The sequence below is a fragment of the Gopherus evgoodei genome, chromosome 2, assembly GCF_007399415.2.
Source record: "Gopherus evgoodei ecotype Sinaloan lineage chromosome 2, rGopEvg1_v1.p, whole genome shotgun sequence".
Lineage (NCBI taxonomy): Eukaryota > Metazoa > Chordata > Testudines > Testudinidae > Gopherus > Gopherus evgoodei.
The window spans coordinates 12,691,372-12,713,360 of NC_044323.1; the positions used below are offsets into that span (position 1 = coordinate 12,691,372).

At 44.4% G+C, this 21,989-nt stretch overlaps 1 protein-coding gene across 1 annotated transcript in view; it reads left to right on the top strand.

Moving 5' to 3' along the window:
- LOC115647285 (sodium channel protein type 5 subunit alpha-like) overlaps window positions 1-1,233 on the top strand; it is a 100,622-nt gene extending 99,389 nt beyond the window's left edge. Inside the window, 1 exon segment of the mRNA XM_030554183.1 lies at window positions 8-1,233. Within this exon segment, the coding sequence (XP_030410043.1) occupies window positions 8-1,233 (1,226 nt within the window).
- The last annotated feature ends 20,756 nt before the right edge of the window (window positions 1,234-21,989 follow it).

Genomic DNA, 21,989 nt, shown 5'->3' on the forward strand with positions numbered 1-21,989 from the left:
TCTTTAGGTACTCTGGTTTCTCACATTGTTAATGCATTTGAAAATTACTTCTCACCTACACTCTTCAGAGTCATTCGGTTGGCTCAGATTGGACGAATACTAAGACTTGTCCGAGCTGCCAAAGGAATTAGGACTCTCCTTTTTGCCTTAATGATGTCCCTTCCTGCTTTGTTCAACATTGGCCTCTTACTTTTTCTGGTCATGTTTATTTATGCCATTTTTGGCATGGCTAACTTTGCTTATGTTCAGTGGGAGGGTGGGATTGATGACATGTTCAACTTCCAAACCTTTGCTAATAGTATGCTCTGTCTCTTCCAAATGACAACATCTGCTGGCTGGGATGGTCTTCTCAGTCCTATTTTAAACACTGAACCTCCTTTTTGTGATCCACACATACAAGATGTTGTGGGAGAATGTGGTAAACCTGCTATGGGTATTATTTTCTTTGTAAGTTACATCATTATATCATTTCTCATTGTCGTAAACATGTACATAGCTGTTATTTTAGAGAATTTCAATGTTGCCACTGAGGAAAGTACAGATCCTGTGGGTGAAGATGATTTTGATATGTTTTATAAAATCTGGGAGAAGTTTGATCCTGAAGCAACTCAATTTATTGAGTATTCTGCACTTTCAGACTTTGCAGATGCTTTGGCAGAACCTTTACGCATAGCCAAACCAAACAAATTTGAGCTCCTAGCAATGGACCTTCCCTTGGCTAGCGGAGATAGGATCCACTGTTTGGATATTTTGTTTGCTTTTACCAAACGGGTGCTAGGAGAATCTGGGGAGATGGACAAACTAAAAGAACAGACAGAGGAAAAGTTTATGGCTGCCAATCCATCCAGGTTTTTTCATGAACCAATCACATCCACGCTCAGACACAAAGAAGAGGAGGTTTCTGCCATTATTATCCAGAGGGCCTATAGAAGTCATTTGATTCAACGGTCCATGAAGCAGGCCTCTCTCTTATATCACAGAACTTGTGATGGTGACATCCTTGAAGATGCTTCACAGAAGGAAGGTCTCATTGCATTCATGATGAATGAAAATTATGGTAGGAATCTAGACAAGTCCGAGACTATGTCTTCAACATCTTTCTCTCCATCCTATAACAGTGTCACCGAGGACACTAATGACAACCTCCAGGTAAAGACAGTGGACTCTTCCAAATGTGATGTACCTATAGGTTGTCAGCTATCTCCAGACAAAGATAAAGAATGCATTGTTTAATATTTTGTTAATAATGCTTTAAAATATTCACAGAAGATAATGATGTAAATATACAGCAACCAAAGCAGCCTTCTTTTTAAACACTAGTTGCAAAAGAAACTAAGGTTCGTCTACTCTTAATTATGGGAGTTCATAAGCTATCACCTTTGACCCTGCTACATTCAGCTTTACTCAGTGTTTATATTTAGATATACCTAGGAAGTATCTGTGTAGAGTCATAACTATTATATTGGTGGCAGTTGTGAATTAAGGCAGAATCCTTGTTATCTTGTTACTATGGCCCAGACACAGAGCTGATTAGAGCTGCACTTTGCTTACTTCTGCTAACCAAACACCCACCCACTTAGATTGGTTTGCCTCATTGTGGACCAAGTTCAAGAAGTGGAAAATAAGTTTCAAGATATCTGGAAAGAAATAGCTGTCTGGGAAAGGGGTGGGAGAAAATGTAATGGTTTGTGAGGATTCTGAAGTAGGGAGGGGGCTTGAAATATAGTGTAATTAACACTTTGATAATAAACATGGTAGACTATTGACCCTCAATCTTTTCAGTTCTGTGACCCACATACCATAAACATAGCTATTGCATGACCCATTGATATGTCAAACTGTACTGGAACTCCTCCAATATGATGAATTTAAACAATACCCATGGTATGTATACTGTTGTAGTCAAGTTACTGCAGTATAATGACATAACAAATGTAATACTTAACATTCCAAAAACAGTAATGAATTACATTAGAATTTTTTTTTAACACAAAACTGAACTGTTTTTCCTCTAGAATTATGAAGTTGGCATCTTTATCTTCATCATGTTTTCTTTCTAAAGATCTTTGTGACTCTTATGACATCATGATATCATTAGCCTGGACTTTTCCACAAAGAACTCTACACCTTGGCCTGCCTTCAGTCTCTTCTACCATATAAATACTTATTTGAGATGCATGGGTTCATACTTTCTGTATGAACCATTTTGCTTTTCGTTTACTGATTTGTCTTCCTTTCTGTTGCATTGTCAGGTATTCAGAGCCACAAGACCACTCAAGTCTCTCCTGACACTTACATTCCATATTTAAAACTGTTAATTGTATATGTAAATCACTTTTCAAGATAAGATTTTTAAAAAGTGGCAAGATTCATGTGACTATCAAGGGTGACTGATCCAGGGGAGGCACAGCTTTCCTTTCTTCCCCACAGTGTTTTCAGATAGAAAAGAAGCTTGGCTTTGTGGCTGAGACACTGGACTGAGACTCTGATCTGGGTTCAGTTCCTTGCCTGGCTACAGACTTTCCATGTGACCATAGGAAAATCACATCTGAGTACAGTGCAGATATACCTTAATCTGTCTTTCACTCAGTTCCCCTTCTATAAAATGGAATATTAATACTTCCTTTAATAAATCTCCCTTTCTCCCACTTTTGTCTTTCTATCTATTTAGACTGTGAGCTCTTTGGGCAGGGACTGGCTCTTACTATGCATATGTACAGTGCCTTGCATAGTGTGGTCCCAGTCTTAATTGGGGCTTCATGGTACTATTTGAATACAAAAAATAATAAATAATATTTGTAATGCCTTTTATCTTTCTTTCTCTCTGTTTTATTCCCCCTGCTTCTCCTGGTGTAAATGGTCTCTTACTATGGAGTTTTGGGCCCATGCTGTTACTTTCTCCCTGTAGTTTGAAGCTAGGTACCATGGGCAGTATCCTTTATTGGTGTGAATCAGCATAGTTTCATTGAAGTCTGTGACTCTGTACTGTTGAAATCAGTGGAACTATGCAGCTGACCACTGTTCACTACCCCAGCTCCAACCTCTGCTCCAGCTCTGGACCCACCGCTGCTTTGGCCTCAGACCCAGCCCAGCCACTACTCCAACTCCAGTGGCTGACCACTGTTGGCTGCCCCAGCCCCTGACTGCTGCTCTAAAATACCCTCCAAAAGCAGTCAAATTTAAATTCCTGCACATGTCCTTGTATGATGTCATAAACAGATAGCTAAGGGTTAATGTCTCTTTCACCTGAAACACCTGACCAGAGAACCAATCAGGAAACCGGATTTTTTCAACCTTGGGTGGAGGGAAGTGTGTCTCTGAGTCTTTTGTCTGTCTGCCTGTTTCCTCTGAGCTTTGGAGAAGTAGTTCTATTTTCTAGTCTTCTGTTTCTAAGTGTAAGGACAAAGAGATCAGATAGTAAGTTCTATGGTTTCTTTTCTTTGGTATTTGCATGAATATAAGTGCTGGAATGCTTTGATTTGTATTCTTTTTGAATAAGGCTGTTTATTCAATATTCTTTTAAGCAATTGACCCTGTGTTGTATCATCTTAATACAGAGAGAACATTTGTATTTTTTCTTTCTTTTTTATATAAAGTTTTCTTTTAAGACCTGTTGGAGTTTTTCTTTACTTCAGGGAAATTAAGTCTGTACTCACCAGGGAATTGGTGGGAGGAAGAAATCAAGGGGAGAGCTGTGTGTTGGATTGCTAGCCTGATTTGGCATTTCCTCTGGGTGAAGAGGAAAGTGCTTTTGTTCCAGGGTTGGGAACGGAGAGGGGGAATCACTCTGCGTAGTTTCACAGAGCTTGTGTCTGGGCATCTCTCCAGGAGCATCTGGAGGGGGGGAAGGGAAAAAGGATTGTTTCCCTTTGTTGTGAGACTCAAGGGATTTGGGTCTTGGGTCCCCAGGGAAGGTTTTTCAGTGGGACCAGAGTGCCCCAAAACACTCTAATTTTTTGGGTGGTGGCAGCAGTACCAGGTCCAAGCTGGTAACTAAGCTTGGAGGTTTTCATGCTAACCCCCATATTTTGGACGCTAAGGTCCAGAATCTGGGAATAAGGTTAACATGGTGTAGCAGCGGCGGGATATAGACAGAATCCAGAAGCCAGTAGGAATATTATATTTTTCTTTTCTCTGCTAAGGGCTTTTTAGCAGAGAGAAACAGTTTGGTTTTAAAAGGGAACCAGAGAGAATTTTTTTTTCTGCTCTCTAGCAGTTTGTGGTTTGCATATTAAGCGAGAAGACTGTTAAGGGTCTTTTGTCATGCAATAGCCCTCCCATTAGGAGGCAAGTACCAGCACTTATATGCATGCAGATAAAGTGGTTTTTCTGGTTTCCCTTAATTGAACATTAGCTAGAGAGAGAAAAGGAAAAAAGCACTGTTGCTAGGCAGACTTCAGGAGGCAACAGAGAGCCTGCAGTTCAGAAAATAAACACCGGAGGGCACCCCAACACAAGAAAACAGGAACCATGACTTCTAAGGCAAAGATTGTCGCCGAAGAACAAATCAAAGACGCTGAACACAGGCGACAGATGGAGATGAAAGAAAAGGAAGAAAGCCTCAAACTGGCAGCCTTCCAAAGAGAACAGGCAGCCCAAGAGGCAGCACACAAAAGAAAACTAGAAGAAGAAGAGGTGGCCCACCGCCGAGAAATGGAAAAACAACAAAAAGAGAATGAAGAAAAGGAAAAACAGAGAAAACATGAACTGGAGATGGCAAAAGCTGGGCTGCATGTGCCAACCAACCCTAACAACCCGGCGCCAAGTCTTGCTCCACAGCACAGGAAATTTCCCACCTACAAGGCAGGTGATGACACCGAGGCCTTCTTGGAAAATTTTGAAAGAGCCTGTCTTGGGTACAGCATCCCCGAAGACCAGTACATGGTAGAATTAAGGCCACACCTCAGTGGACCTTTAGCAGAGGTGGCAGCTGAAATGCCCAAGCCGCAAATGAATGACTATAAACTTTTTCAAACCAAGGCCAGATACAGGATGGGGATAACCCCAGATCATGCCCGTCGGCGCTTCAGAACCCAAAAATGGAAACCAGAGGTGTCATTTCCCAAACACGCCTACTACATTGCAAAAAACTATGAGGCCTGGTTAACAGGAAACAACATTCAAACCTTGGAAGAAGTGAACCTCCTCATACAAATGGAGCAGTTCTTGGATGGTGTTCCTGAAGACATCACACGGTACATACAAGATAGAAATCCCAAAACTATCGCTGAGGCGGGGGAGATTGGAGCCAAATGGATGGAACTGGCAGAAAGCAAAAAAGCTACTGTCAAGGGGAACGATTACCCCAGGGGGCACACAGACCATAAACCCTGCAACCGAGGACAGCCAAAGACCCTCCATACCACCCAAGTAAAGCCACAGATACCCTACTCTTCAACCTCACCAGTCTCCAGTAACTCACCTCGGCCCAGTGACCCATCAGATGGAAGATGCTTTAAGTGTAATGAACTGGGACATATCAAGGCCAACTGTCCCAAGAACACCATGCGAGTGCAATTCATTACACCACCATCACACCAAAGATCCCCAGGCCCGGATGCCTCTCAAATACCCTTGGAGCGAAGGGAAAATTTGAGAGTGGGCGGAAAGAAGGTTACTGCGTGGAGAGACACGGGGGCACAAGTGTCAGCTATCCACCAATCCTTCGTTGACCCCAAATTCATCAACCCAAAGGCCAAAGTTACAATTTACCCCTTCATGTCACAAGCTGTAGACTTGCCTACAGCTCAACTGCCTGTCCAGTACAAAGGCTGGTCAGGAATGTGGACTTTTGCAGTCTATAACAATTATCCTATCCCCATGCTACTGGGGGAAGACTTGGCCAACCAGGTGAGGCGGGCCAAGAGAGTGGGAATGGTTACCCGTAGCCAAACCAGGCAAGCTTCCAGACCCATTCCTGTTCCTGAGCCGTCCACAGAAGCCCCGTCTGTGTTACCAGAGACCCAGACAGAGGCAGTGGACCCGGATTCCATGCCTACCACTGAAACAGCCACAGCATCTCCAGTCCCAGGCCCGGAACTGGAACAGCAACCAGCACCAGCAAGTGCAACCACATCTTCAAACTCAACGCCAGAGGGCGCCAGAAAGCCAGAACTGGCAGAAGCAACAGACAGCCATACCCAAAAGGCTCAGCCAGAGCCTGAAATACCCTCAGGTGCACCAGCGGAGAGCGGTTCACCAGCAACGGAAACAACCCCATCACCTACATCGCTTCCAGAGGGACCAAGCCCAAGTCCACAGTCTGAGGAAGAACTGGTGACCCCAGCCTCAAGGGAACAGTTCCAGGCTGAGCAGGAAGCAGATGACAGCCTTCAGAAAGCGTGGGCGGCGGCACGGAGCACCCCACCGCCTCTCAACTCTTCTAATCGATCCCGGTTTGTTATAGACCAAGGACTTTTATACAAGGAAATTCTTTCTGGTGGACACCGGGAAGAATGGCAGCCGCAAAAACAGTTGGTGGTCCCAACTAAGTACCGGGAGAAGCTCTTAAGCTTAGCCCATGATCATCCCAGTGGCCATGCTGGAGTGAACAGAACCAAGGACCGGTTGGGGAAGTCCTTCCACTGGGAGGGGATGGGCAAGGATGTTGCCAAGTATGTCCGGTCTTGTGAGGTATGCCAAAGAGTAGGTAAGCCTCAAGACCAGGTCAAGGCCCCTCTCCAGCCACTCCCCATAATTGAGGTCCCATTTCAGCGAGTAGCTGTGGATATTCTGGGCCCTTTCCCAAAAAAGACGCCCAGAGGAAAGCAGTACGTACTGACTTTAGTGGACTTTGCTACCCGATGGCCAGAAGCAGTAGCTCTAGGCAACACCAGGGCTAACACTGTGTGCCTGGCCCTAACAGACATCTTTGCCAGGGTAGGTTGGCCCTCTGACATCCTTACAGATTCAGGGTCTAATTTCCTGGCAGGGACCATGGAAAAACTGTGGGAAACTCATGGGGTAAATCACTTGATTGCCACCCCGTACCACCATCAAACCAATGGCCTGGTGGAAAGGTTCAATGGAACTTTGGGGGCCATGATAAAAAAATTCATCAACGAATTCTCCAGTAATTGGGACCTAGTGTTGCAGCAGTTGCTGTTTGCCTACAGGGCTGTACCACATCCCAGTTTAGGGTTTTCACCATTTGAACTTGTGTATGGTCACGAGGTTAAGGGGCCATTACAGTTGGTGAAGCAGCAATGGGAGGGGTTTACGCCTTCTCCAGGAACTAACATTCTGGACTTTGTAAGCAACCTACAAAGCACCCTCCGACACTCTTTAGCCCTTGCTAGAGAGAACCTAAAGGATGCTCAAGAAGAGCAAAAGGCCTGGTATGACAGACATGCCAGAGAACGTTCCTTCAAGGTAGGAGACCAGGTTATGGTCTTGAAGGCGCAACAGGCCCATAAGATGGAAGCATCATGGGAAGGGCCATTCACGGTCCAAGAGCGCCTGGGAGCTGTAAACTACCTCATAGCATTTCCCAATTCCTCACTAAAGCCTAAAGTGTACCATGTTAATTCTCTCAAGCCTTTCTATTCCAGAGACTTACAGGTTTGTCAGTTTACAGTCCAGGGAGATGATGCTGAGTGGCCTGACGGTGTCTACTACGACGGGAAAAAAGACGGTGGCGTGGAAGAGGTGAACCTCTCAACCACCCTGGAACGTCTGCAGCGGCAACAAATCAAGGAGCTGTGCACTAGCTTCGCCCCATTGTTCTCAGCCACCCCAGGACGGACTGAACGGGCATACCACTCCATTGATACAGGTAATGCTCACCCAATCAGAACCCCACCCTACAGGGTGTCTCCTCATGCCCAAGCTGCTATAGAACGGGAGATCCAAAACATGCTACAGATGGGTATAATCCGCCCATCTACCAGTGCATGGGCATCTCCAGTGGTTCTGGTACCCAAACCAGATGGGGAAATACGCTTTTGCGTGGACTACCGTAAGCTAAATGCTGTAACTCGTCCGGACAACTATCCAATGCCACGTACCGATGAGCTATTGGAAAAGTTGGGACGTGCCCAGTTCATCTCTACAATAGACTTAACCAAGGGGTACTGGCAAGTACCGCTAGATGAACCTGCCAAGGAGAGGTCAGCATTCGTCACCCATGCGGGGGTGTATGAATTCAATGTCCTTCCTTTCGGCCTTCGAAATGCACCCGCCACCTTCCAGAGGCTGGTAGATGGTCTACTAGCTGGACTGGGAGAATTCGCAGTTGCCTACCTCGATGATGTGGCCATTTTTTCAGACTCCTGGCCCGAACACCTACTACACCTGGAAAAGGTCTTTGAGCGCATCAGGCAGGCAGGACTAACTGTTAAGGCCAAAAAGTGTCAAATAGGCCAAAACAGAGTAACTTACCTGGGGCACCAGGTGGGTCGAGGAACCATAAACCCCCTACAGGCCAAGGTGGATGCTATCCAAAAGTGGCCTGTCCCAAGGTCAAAGAAACAGGTCCAATCCTTCTTAGGCTTGGCCGGATACTACAGGCGATTTGTACCACACTACAGCCAAATCGCTGCCCCATTGACCGACCTAACCAAAAAGACCCAGCCAAATGCCGTTAAGTGGACTAATGAGTGTCAAAAAGCCTTTACCCAGCTTAAGGCAACGCTCATGTCTGACCCTGTACTCAGGGCCCCGGATTTTGACAAACCATTCCTAGTAACCACAGATGCATCTGAGCGTGGGATAGGAGCAGTGCTCATGCAGGAAGCAACAGATCACAACTTCCATCCTGTCGTGTTTCTCAGCAAGAAACTGTCTGAGAGGGAAAGTCACTGGTCAGTCAGTGAAAAGGAATGCTATGCCATTGTGTACGCCCTGGAAAAGCTACGCCCATATGTTTGGGGACGGCGGTTCCAACTACAAACTGACCATGCTGCACTCAAGTGGCTTCATACTGCCAAGGGGAACAACAAGAAACTTCTTCGTTGGAGTTTAGCTCTCCAAGATTTTGATTTTGACATTCAACACATCACAGGAGCTTCTAACAAAGTTGCTGATGCACTCTCCCGTGAGAGTTTCCCAGAATCCAGTAGTTAAAAAGTGTTCTTAACATGTAAAAGTCTGTTAGTTATATACTTAGTAGTATATGTAAAGGTGCATGTGTTGTATTAATCTGTTTATTTTCAAGTTCTAGAAGGAAATTGCCGCCAGTGAGCTTTCCCACTGTCTGCAATTTGGGGGGCCTGTCATAAACAGATAGCTAAGGGTTAATGTCTCTTTCACCTGAAACACCTGACCAGAGAACCAATCAGGAAACCGGATTTTTTCAACCTTGGGTGGAGGGAAGTGTGTCTCTGAGTCTTTTGTCTGTCTGCCTGTTTCCTCTGAGCTTTGGAGAAGTAGTTCTATTTTCTAGTCTTCTGTTTCTAAGTGTAAGGACAAAGAGATCAGATAGTAAGTTCTATGGTTTCTTTTCTTTGGTATTTGCATGAATATAAGTGCTGGAATGCTTTGATTTGTATTCTTTTTGAATAAGGCTGTTTATTCAATATTCTTTTAAGCAATTGACCCTGTGTTGTATCATCTTAATACAGAGAGAACATTTGTATTTTTTCTTTCTTTTTTATATAAAGTTTTCTTTTAAGACCTGTTGGAGTTTTTCTTTACTTTAGGGAAATTAAGTCTGTACTCACCAGGGAATTGGTGGGAGGAAGAAATCAAGGGGAGAGCTGTGTGTTGGATTGCTAGCCTGATTTGGCATTTCCTCTGGGTGAAGAGGAAAGTGCTTTTGTTCCAGGGTTGGGAACGGAGAGGGGGAATCACTCTGCGTAGTTTCACAGAGCTTGTGTCTGGGCATCTCTCCAGGAGCATCTGGAGGGGGGGAAGGGAAAAAGGATTGTTTCCCTTTGTTGTGAGACTCAAGGGATTTGGGTCTTGGGTCCCCAGGGAAGGTTTTTCAGTGGGACCAGAGTGCCCCAAAACACTCTAATTTTTTGGGTGGTGGCAGCAGTACCAGGTCCAAGCTGGTAACTAAGCTTGGAGGTTTTCATGCTAACCCCCAAATTTTGGACGCTAAGGTCCAGAATCTGGGAATAAGGTTATAACAATGAGGTAGGTACCTGCCCTACCTTGTGCACTGCACACGTACAATATTTAGCATTCTGCACACCAGCAATCTTGCAAAGCTTTGAATTATGTGTAAGTCTATGAAGCCCCCATCATCTCACCTTGCAAAAATGTACAATTATAAGTATTTCCTTCTCATTTGTAACCTTGGCTGGGAGACTAGCCAACCTTCATCTTTACTCTTCTGTTAAACAAGCAGGAGACTCTAGGACACCAAAAGAACATAGATTAATGTTTGTATGTTAAGGGCAGAAGGGACCATTATGCTTACCTCCTCTGATCTCCTGCATAACACAGGTCATAGGACTTCTCTGAATTAATTCCTGCTTCACAGCCGATTGTTGTGACTGAACTAGACCTTATCTAACCAATCTTGATTTAAATTTTACAGTGATGGGAACTCACCACAACCCTTGGTTCCCTCACTTAAAAAGTTGCACCTCATCCCTAGTCTGCATTTGTCTGGCTTCAATATGCAGACATTGAATTTTGTTATCCCTTTGTCTGCAAGCCCTCTATCAAATATATTTCCTATGTAGGTACTTATGCACCATGAACAAGTCACCTCTTAATGTTATCTTTGATAAACTAAACAGATTGAGCTCCTTCAGTCTCTCATATAAGGCATGTTTTCCAATCCTTTAATCATTCCTGTACTCATTTTTTAATTCTCTTCAATTTTTCAACATCCTTTTTTGAAGTGTGGATACCAGAAGTGGACATAGTATTCCAGCAGCATTTGCAGCAGTTGAACCAGTGCTAAATACAGAGGTAACAGACCGTTCCTACTCGATAATCCTCTATTATTCAAGGATTGCATTGGTCCTTTTTGCCACAATATCGCATTGGGAGCTCGTGTTCTTGTGATTATCTACCATTATTGCCAAGTCTTTTTCAGAGTTGCTGCTTCCCAGGATCCTGTAAGTATGGTCTGTTCTTTTATGCATTAAGCTATATTGAATTACACATTGTTTGCTTATGCCTAGCTTACCAGGTGATCCAGATCACTATGTATCAGTGGCCTCTTCATTATTTACCACTCCCCCAATCTTTGTATCATCTGTAAATTTGATCCGTAATAATTTTGTTTTCTTCCAAGTCATTAGTAAAAAATTATTAAATAGCAAAAGACCAAGAACTGATTCCGGCACAACTCCACTAGAAACACACTTGCTTGATAACATTTTGTATTATGAATTAACCTCTGACTGCGACAGAGCACCAGTAAATATTTCCATAGTAAAGGGAAGTGAAACCCCCAACAGGTATCTTACCCGCTGGTCAGTCAGATCTGCTAAGCCTATCTGGAAGAGGGGCCCTAAGTGGTGCAGAATCCCCTTTCGTGTTGGACATCCCTTGCTGATGAATAACATCAACTATGGGCAGAGGCCTGTTTATTTAAATCACTGAGGCACAGTGGAACTTGCATAATAAATGGGTCACAGCTCTTCAGGCAACACCCTGATTCCAAGCATCTCTCCTTTTAGCATTCTGCATTGTCTCCAGTGAGCAAGCAACCATCTGCTTCTCTGGGGCATGCAGGATTCGTAATCATTGCCTTCCTGTGCAAGTAGAACAAGGGCTGACATTTGACTATATTTTAAAAGCAGGAAAGGATCGGATCATTGGTTCATGACGAACCAAGAGGATTTTTGCAGCAGGAAGCTTTAGAAGGAGAATACCTCTCAGATCTGATCTGTCACTGGCCCAAGCCGTAGAACCTTTGACTCTGAAGAAAAGTTCTCTGCTCCCTACTACCTCATCAGGAGTGATGGAAATTGTGTTAATCACACAAGTGGAATACTTTTGTAGTCTGTAATGACCTTAGTTTGAGGCAGAAAACACATGACAGTGGCTGGCAGGCATTTGGCATGATGATTGTGTCTCACTATATGCCTGTTAGGATTACTTACTGGCTCCCTGTAACTCTTGTGCCTGACAAATACAAAACACATTGACGCTCTTTAAAAAAAAACAAACAAAAAAAAAACAGTGATACTGCAGCTCTCCTCGGTATACTTCATCCCACTAGCTTAAGTGCACACACCTTTGACAGAAAATTATAGTAATCACCATGCTAATTTCCTTTCACATGCACAACCTGATCAGAACATGAATTAACAGAAAGATTTTTGGACCACTTAGCAATAACCAGTGAAACACCCACTTCTGTTAGTTAAATCAGCAGTTATACCATGGGATAGACTTGAAACTGAAAAGCTCTGTTAAGATTATCATTATTAAAAGGAATTATTCCGATTATCTAGTCCATTAGTTCTCAACCGATGGATAGCAACCACCAAGAAGCCATGAAAGGCAACTAGGGGGTTAGAAGGTGTTAGAAATTTTATTACAATCTAAAACAAAGAAAATCTCACTCCCTTACTTCCTGCACAAACTTGCCTTTCAAGTTAGTTTTATCTGTCCATTTTTCAAAACACACAAATTATACAGGCTTACTGTTGTTACCACTGATACATTTTTACTCTTACTTTTATAGCAAATGTAAGGGGGTTGTGAAAATTCTTGTCTTCAAATTAAGGAGTCAGCAACCTGAAAAATCTGAGCAACACTTAGCTATCTGACCTCCTGAATAACAGGTCATAGAATTTCACTCAATTATTCCTCCAGTGAGCCCAGTAACTTGTAATTGAACTAGACAGAACATACCTTTTAGAAATACTCTCAATCTTGATCTAAATTTGACTAAAATTACAAGGCAATTAGTTCTGGAGTAATTTAGAATCTAAGAATATTAGCAGCAGGTGGCATGAAACTAGAAATGCAGGCTAGATAAACATTAAACTTGCTGAACTCTTCCACCTAGTGGTTTTGGTTAAAATGGTGTATAAAGAGCAACTTTCTTAACCTTGCATTCATTAATATGGAGTAAGGATGTATATTGTATGCTTGAAGTTCTTGTTAATAAGATACTATGATGAAGTAGGTATTAAATTGGGTGAAGCCAGATGATGTGGTTATATGATGTACTTTTTACAGTTCAGAACTCAGGAGTCTGAGTCCTATTTACTTATCTATGTCATTTTTGAAAATGGGACAGAAGTTCCTAAGTCACATAGGTGCTTTTCAAAATTTTATCCAACGTTTTAAAGGCCTCCTGATAGAAAGGGGATTTTTTTTTAGGATAGTCCAAGTCTACAATCAAGGTTACAGAGTATCTAACATTCTATCCAATGAGTGTCTCCTGTCAGGTTGTGTTTTCTTAGCCACTGAGTCACCAGAAAATTCTTACTACTTGAATGTCCTGTTATCAGTAACAGGACAGGGAGGCAGGAACCCTGGTTTCTCGTCCCAGCTCTGACAAAAGCTTCCTGTGCAAGCTTGCACAAGTTACGCAACCTCTCTGCCTCAGTTTCCCCACCTATGAAAAAGTGAAAATTGTTCCCCTTTGGTTCCTCCCAGGCAGCCAGTCTTCACAGTGGGATGCTCCCTGTATCCATGCAACTGGGGACAAGCCAGCTCTTGGCTGTGATCCTGGTGTCCGGCAGCCCCTCAAGAAGAGCACTGTAGGATTCTCTGCATCTGAGCAGCTTATGCTGTAGCCTCCAGGTCCCTTTGGGGTGCAGCTTCCACGAGAGTTTTAAAAGATTTGTAACTGAACAGCTCTCTGTTTCATCACTGGCTTTGAGAGATTTTTCCTCAGACCTGCTAAACTCAATCCGCTCCTTTGGGCTTTCTGAGGATGGCTTGGAGATGGCACCTCCTCTCTGAAATGGTAGGCAGACAACAAGCCACAGTGAAACCTGGCTCCCTGCCAATGTGTTGTCAAGGTCCCCTCAGAGACGGCTGAGCAGGCCACATGGAAGCTCCCTTCACTGACAGCAGGCCAGAACAAATGGCATAGAGCTAGGGGGTATGTTTTTCAAAGCCCCCCACCCCTCCTTGTTTTCCTCATTCCCTCAACTTGGAGAGCAAGCAGGAAAGTTTCAATGGAACCCCCTGAGTCAGAGGAGAAGGCAATGTCTGGGGGAATCCAAAGGAAGAAATCTCTGATCTTGGTCAGCACATAGGTTAGGTCTGTGCTGTAATGGCTGAAAAGGCCACAAAGCTTTCCCCTTCCCACAAGCTGCTTTACCTGCAAGGCCTCATGAAAAGTGCCAGCTCCTGCAATGTCTCAGATACCAGTGAGTCACTCGTATCCAGTTGCTCTGGTTTATTCCTTGTTCTGTGCAATTGGCCTCCCCTCAGCCCGGACCAAGCATGAGGTGAAATGATTCAGATCCCTTTCCCCTGGAGATTGGTCCCATCCTCTCATCTTCCAGTCTCCAGGATCCCACAGGAGGTCAGAAAGTGGCAACTATTTTGCTGAGGGAGACTTACAGAAAACCTGTCTGCAGACTGCCCTTTCAATTCTCAATGACAATTGGGAATTAAGAACAATTTACTTAAACACCCAAAAAGCCACAATGAAGAAAGCCATATTGGTTAAAACAAAAATGACCTGGTTTAGAGGGAAAGTGAAGGCAGCTATAAAAAGTTAAATAATAATATATAACATGAAAGAAAGGAGAAGTTGATTGTAATTAATATAAATCAGAAGCTAGGAACTGTAGAAAACGAATAAGGAAAGAAAAGAGACACAAGGAGAAATCTATGGCTGGAAGAGTTAAGGACAATAAGAGAGCTTCTTAAGTAAACTAGGAACAAAAAGTGATTATATTGTTATCGGTTCAATGGTATGGCTCCATTACTAGATGGAAATGGTAGAATTATCAATAATAATGCAGAAAAGTCAGAAGAGTTCAATTTGGGAAAAAACTGATGATGTAGTCATATGATAGCACTCCATTTCACTATAGCTCCGGATAATGTCAAACAGCAGCTATCAGAGTAGACATCTTCTTCAAGTAGTGTCCTTATGGGTGCCCGACTTCAGATGTGCATGTGCTCTGCACCTTTGTACAGAGATTTTTGGTAGCAGTGCACATTCAGCCCTCACATGCACCCTGCACATTCTCAGGCCGGGCACTGAGGCTATATAGGGATGTATGGGTGAACAGCTCTCAGTTCCTTCTCCACCATCTTTGGCCAGAAATGGTGTTTAGTGGATGCCAGTTTTTCTCTTTAGGTTTAGGATATAGTACATATTTGTTACTACGTTAGTTAGTTTATCAGATATATAATAGTTGGAATTGTTTCCATTTTCTTTTTTCTCTAAAATATGTCCCCGATCTTTTCTTGACTGTTGTCTCAGGATGTTGGTTGCACACTTCACTGCAGTCTGAACATTCCACAACTCCAAGTAACCTCAATGGTTTTTGGGATTAGAGGTGTCCTGTTCATTGGAAGTACAACAGGTGTTGAACAGCGGGAAGGAATCTACAAGACAAACTTATCTCCAGAAAGAGAAAAGAGATCATCTTTGGTGTAACTGCCATCATCTTCTTCCACAACCATGGATTGCCTGTTGGAATTGAAGACATCAGGACTGTCTGTGAGTTACATCAAGGCGCACCTAGCATCAATAACAGCCTTCCCCTGACCAGTAAAAGGGTTCTTAATTTTCACCCATCCAACCACAATGAGGTGCCCAAAATGTCTTATGAATATTTCTACAGAAATTAGAGATCCTACTTTGCTTTGGGATCTCAACATTCTTAATCGTCTCATGAAACAGCTGTTTGAATCACTAGTTGCGCCTTTTTACATTTATCTATGAGGACGGCTCTCTGGTAGTCATCATTACAGAATCAAACCATCCAGAAAGTCCCCAAGACACTTTTTGTATCTGTGGTGGATAGGTCTATGAGATCCACTCTCTCCATGCACAGACGCTCTAATTGGATCTCTGGATGTTACAGTTTGGTTGTTGTTCAATCTCCCCTATGACTGACTGCACATGACATATCATTACAGAGGTGTCATTAGAGGAGGTTTTGGAACAAATTGATAAACTAAACAGCAATAAGTCAACAGGACCAGATAGTATTCACCCAAGAGTTCTGAAGGAAGTCAGATGTGAAATTGCAGAACTACTAACTGAAGTCTGTAACCTATCATTTAAATCAGCTTCTGTACCAGATGACTGGAGGATAGCTAATGTGATGCCAATTTTTAAAAAGGGCTCCAGAGGTGATACTGGTAATTACAGGCCCATAAGCCTGACTTCAGTACTGTGCAAACTGGTTGCAACTATAATAAAGAACAATATTGTCAGACATATAGATGAACATAATTTGTTGAGGAAGAATCATCATGGGTTTAGTAAAGGGAAATCTTGCCTCACCAACCTACTAGAATTCTTTGAGGGAGTCAACACGCATGTGGACCAAGGGGATCCACTGGATATTGTGTACTTAGATTTTCAGAAAGCCTTTGACAAGGTCCCTCAACCAAGGCTGTAAGGCAAATAAGCTGCCATGGGATAAGAGGGAAGGTGCTCTCATGGACTGGTAACTGGTTAAAAGATAGGAAACAAAGGATAGGTATAAATGGTCAGTTTTCAGAATGGAGAGCAGTAAGGTCATGGTATAATTCCCCACTCTGAACCTTAGTGTCCAAAAGATGGGGTACCAGCATGAATTTGTCTAAGCTCCTTTACCAGCTTAGTACTTGTAGCGCTGCCACCAACCAGGAATTCCAGTGCCTGGTACACTCTGGTCCCCCCAAAACCTTGCCCGGGGACCCCCAAGACCCAGACCCTCTGGATCTTAACACAAGGAAAGTAAACCCTTTCCCTCACTGTTGTTTCTCCCAGGCTTCCCCTTCCTGGGTTACCCTGGAAGATTACTGTGATTCAAACTCCTTGAATCTTAAAACAGAGAGAAAAATTCACCTTCACCCCTCCTTTTCTCTCCCCCTCCCAGACTCTCCCTGAGAGAGAAAGTAATCCTAACACAAAGAGAAATTAACCTTTCTCTCCCACTTCCCTCCTTTCTCCCCACCAACTCCCTGGTGAATCCAGACCCAGTCCCCTGGGGTCTCACCAGAATAAAAAAACAATCAGGTTCTTAAACAAGAAAAGCTTTTAATTAAAGAAAGAAAAAACAGTAAAAATTATCTTTGTAAATTTAAGATGGAATATGTTACAGGGTCTTTCAGCTATAGACACTGGGAATACCCTCCCAGCCTAAGTATACAAGTACAAATTAAAATCTTTTCAGCAAAATATAAATTTGAACTCCTTCCAGCCAAATACACATTTGAACTCCTCCCAGCCAAATACACATTTGCAAATCAAGAAAACAAACATAAGCCTAACTTGTTTTATCTACCCAGTACTTACTATTTTGAATCTATAAGAACCTGTATCAGGGAGATTGGAGAGAAACCTGGTTGCACGTCTGGTCACTCTCAGAACCCAGAGAGAACAACCACCAAACACTAACAGCACACACAAAAACTTCCCTCCCTCAAGATTTGAAAGTATCCTGTCCCCTGATTGGTCCTCTGGTCAGGTGACAGCCAGGCTCACTGATCTTGTTAAACCTTTACAGGCAAAAGAGATATGAAGTACTTCTGTTCTATTAATTCTTACTTATCTGTTTATGACAAGTAAACAGTGGTGTCCCCCAGGTGTCTGTTCTGGGACCAGTACTATTCAACATATTTATAAATGATCTGGAAAAAGGGGTAAACAGTGAGTTGGTAAAATTTGCAGATGATACCAAATTACTAAAAATAGTTAAGACCCAGGCAGACTGTGAAAAGCTACAAAGGATCTCACAAAACTGGGTGACTGGACAACAAAATGGCAGATGAAATTTAATGTTGATAAATGCAAAGTAATGCACATTGGAAAGCATAATCCCAACTATACATATAAAACGATGGGGTCTAAATTAGCTGTTACCACTGAAGAAAGAGATCTTGGAGTCATTATGGATAGTTCTCTGAAAACATCCACTCAATGTGTAGCAGCAGTCAAAAAAGCAAACAGAATGTTCGGAATCATTAAGAAGAGGATAGAAAATAGGACAGAAAATATCATGTTGCCTCTATATAAATCCATGTATCTTGAATACTGTGTGCAGATGTGGTAGCCCCATCTTAAAAAAGATATATTAGAATTGGAAAAGCTTCAGAAAAGGGCAACAAAAATTATTAGGGATATGAAATGGCTTCTGTATGAGGCGAGATTAATAAGATTGGGACTTTTCTTCTTGGAAAAGAGACGAGTAAGGGGGGGATATGATAGAAGCCTATAAAATCAGGACTGGAGTAAAGAAAGTAGACAAGGAAGTGTTGTTTACTACTTCTCATAATACAAGAACTAGAAGTCACCAAATTAAATTAATAGGCAGCAGGTTTAAAACAACAAAAGGAAGTATTTCTTCACATAACACACTATCAACCTGTGGAACTCCTTACCAGAGGATGTTGTGAAAGCCAAGACCATAACAGGGTTCAAAAAAGACCTAGATAAATTCTTGGAGGATAAGTCCATGTCCCTCAATGGCTATTAGCCAGGATGGGCAGGAATGCACAGCCATCTTGCAGTCCAGCCAAGGAGCCCATAGTATAAATGGTTTTGTTACAGAAGTGTGAATTTTGGCAACTTGCTGGCCTTGCTGGTCCCAGAGATCTGATCAATTCTCGATGGCTTCTGGTTTAACAGACACAACACAAGAATACCAAGTAAACTCCCTGATATTTGCCCTGGATGCTGCTGCTGCAGACATCCTCCTGTCTGTACCCCTCACTGAGGAGGAAAAGAGAGAATACACCAAAGTGATCTTTTGGTGCCCTTTTCATACACAAACAGAATATTGTATACAAGAGAGTTAAATTTAATAGGCAGTTGTGATGCTAAGAGCACCTCAGTGCTTACTAGCGAAGGGCCCACTATAATGTAATTCATATCAGGCCTGACAAAGGCACTACCCCCAACATAGTGTTGTCATAAGCCATATCTAAAAGGTGTCACATAAGGTATCCTTTGTAAACTGTTGACATGCCAAACACATGAATCCCTGTGTGATACATAAAAGCAGCAAAGAATCCTGTGGCACATTATAGACTAACAGACATTTTGGAGCATGAGCTTTCGTGGGTGAATACCCACTTCCTCAGATGCATGTAATGGAAATATCCAGGGGCAGGTATATATATGTGTGCTAGCAAGCAAGCTAGAGATAACGAGGTCAGTTCAATTAGGGAGGATGAGGCCCTGTTCTAGCAGTTGAGGTGTGAAAACCAAGAGAGGAGAAACTGGGTTGCATATAGGGTGACCAGATGTCCCAATTTTATAGGGACAGTCCCGATTTTTGAGTCTTTTTCTTATATAGGCTCCTATTACCCCCCACCCCTTGTCCCGATTTTTCACATTTGCTATCTGGTCACCCTAGTTGCGTATACAGAGTTACATTTGTGTAGTGGAAATGTGTTCTTAAAGTGTGTCTGGGAGGCAGCTGAGCCCAGCTTAGAGAAGGGAATGTGGATTCCCCTGTCTGACTATCTTGATTACAGGCAGAAGACAATTAAAGTATGTTTACATACAGTAAAATGCCATTTAGCCGACCTGCCATCATCCAGCTCTGCGTTAACCAGACAACCGGCACGCACAGGTCCAGAAGGAAGCGTTCTTCTTCGAGTGCTATCCCTGTGGGTGCTCCACTCTAGGTGACGGTGCATCCCAGCACTGTCAATCGGAGATTTTCGGTAGCAGTGCCTGGTTGGGGCGCACGCACCCAGATGGCATCTCCCGTCTAGTTGGAATCTTCCTGAATGCGTGCGCCCCACACCCTCCTCAGTTCCTTCTCAACCATCCTCGGCTGAAGACGGGACTCGGAGTAGTGCTACCTTCTCTTCCCTGGTCTCTATAGAAAGCAGTAACAAAGAACATAGAAATAAAAGACGGTTACTCACCTTTGTAACTGTTGTTCTTCGAGATGTGTTGCTCATATCCATTCCAGTTAGGTGTGCGCGCCGCGCATGCACGTTCGTCAGAAGATTTTTACCCTAGCAACTCTGGTGGGCTGGCAGGTCGCCCCCTAGAGTGGAGCCAGCATGGCGCCTGATATATACCCCTGCCGGCCCGCCCGCTCCTCAGTTCCTTCTTGCCGGCTTCTCCGACAGTGGGGAAGGAGGGCGGGTGTGGAATGGATATGAGCAACACATCTCGAAGAACAACAGTTACAAAGGTGAGTAACTGTCTTTTCTTCTTCAAGTGATTGCTCATATCCATTCCAGTTAGGTGATTCCCAAGCCTTACCTAGGTGGTGGGGTCGGAGTGAGAGGTCGCAGCGTGTAGCACTTCGGAGCTGAAGGCTGCGTCATCTCTGGACTGCTGGACCAGGGCATAATGGGAAGCAAAGGTATGAATGGAGGACCAGGTCGCTGCCCTACAGATCTCCTGGATGGGTACGTGGGCAAGGAAAGCTGTCGATGATGCTTGAGCCCTGGTAGAGTGCGCAGTCACGTGATCCGGAGGAGTACGAGCCACATCATAGCAGGCTTGGATACAGGACGTTACCCACGAGGAGATTCTTTGAGAGGAAACAGGTAACCCCTTGGCCCGTTCCGCTACCGCCACAAAGAGTTGGGGGGTTTTGCGGAACGGCTTGGTTCTCTCTATACAAAAAGCAAGTGCTCGATGGACGTCCGGCAAGTGAAGCTGCTGCTCTCTGCGGGACGAGTGGGGTTTTGGGAAAAAGACAGGGAGAAAGATGTCCTGGTTGACATGAAAGGCTGAGACCACCTGGGGGAGAAAGGCTGGGTGCGGTCTCAGCTGGATCTTGTCCCTGTGGAACACCGTATAGGGGGGATCTACGGTGAGAGCCCGGAGCTCCGACACCCATCTGGCTGAGGCGATGGCCACTAGGAAGGCAGTCTTCCAGGAGAGATAGAGCAGGGAGCAAGTCACTAATGGCTCAAACGGAGGGGAAATGAGCCGGGTGAGAACTAGTTTCAGGTCCCAGGTAGGGGTAGGGCATCGAACCTGGGGGTAGAGACACTCCAATCCTTTAAGGAATCTCGTCACCATAGGGTGAGAGAACACCGATCGGCCATCCTCCCCTGGGTGAAAGGTGGAGATGGCCGCCAGATGAACCCGAAGAGATGATATCGCCAGGCCCTGCTCCATAAGGGACCAGATGTAGTCTAGGATAATGGCAATAGAGACCTCAGCGGGAAGGAAACTGTGTTCCGCACACCAGCAGGTGAAGCGCTTCCATTTCGCTGAATAAGTCGCTCTGGTGGAAGGCTTCCTGCTGCCCAGGAGCACCTGCCACACTGGGGTGGAGCTCGGACCAGGTCAGCCACTCAGGAGCCACGCCATGAGGTGAAGGGATTGCAGGTCTGGGTGATGTAGCCTGCTGTGGTCCTGGGTGATCAGGTCCAGGTGAAGGGGCAGGGGGACAGGGTCGGCTAGAGACAGGTCCAGCAACATGGAGTACCAATGTTGTCTGGGCCATGCTGGAGCTATCATGATCAAGCGGGCCCTGTCTCTGCGCACCTTCAGAAGGACCTTGTGGACGAGCGGGAACGGAGGGAATGCGTAGAACAGATGCATCGTCCAGGGGATAAGGAAGGCATCTGCTACCGAACCTGGTTCCCGGCCTTGAAAGGAGCAGAACATCTGGCATTTCCTGTTCCCTCGGGACGTGAAGAGGTCCATCCGGGGACATCCCCACCTCTGGAAGAGCGAAAGGGCAACGTCTGGGTGAAGGGACCACTCGTGGGAAAGGAAGGAGCTGCTCAGATGATCCGCCAGCGTGTTCCGAACCCCGGGAAGGTAGGATGCGATGAGGTGAATGGAGTAGGATATGCAGAAGTCCCAGAGCCTCACGGTCTCCTGACACAGGGCAGAAGAGCTCGTGCCGCCCTGCTTGTTGATGTAATACATGGTCGTTGTGTTGTCGGTGAATACCGAGACACAGCGACTTTGAAGTTGAAGATGGAATGTTTGGCAAGCAAGGCGGACTGCCCTCAGTTCC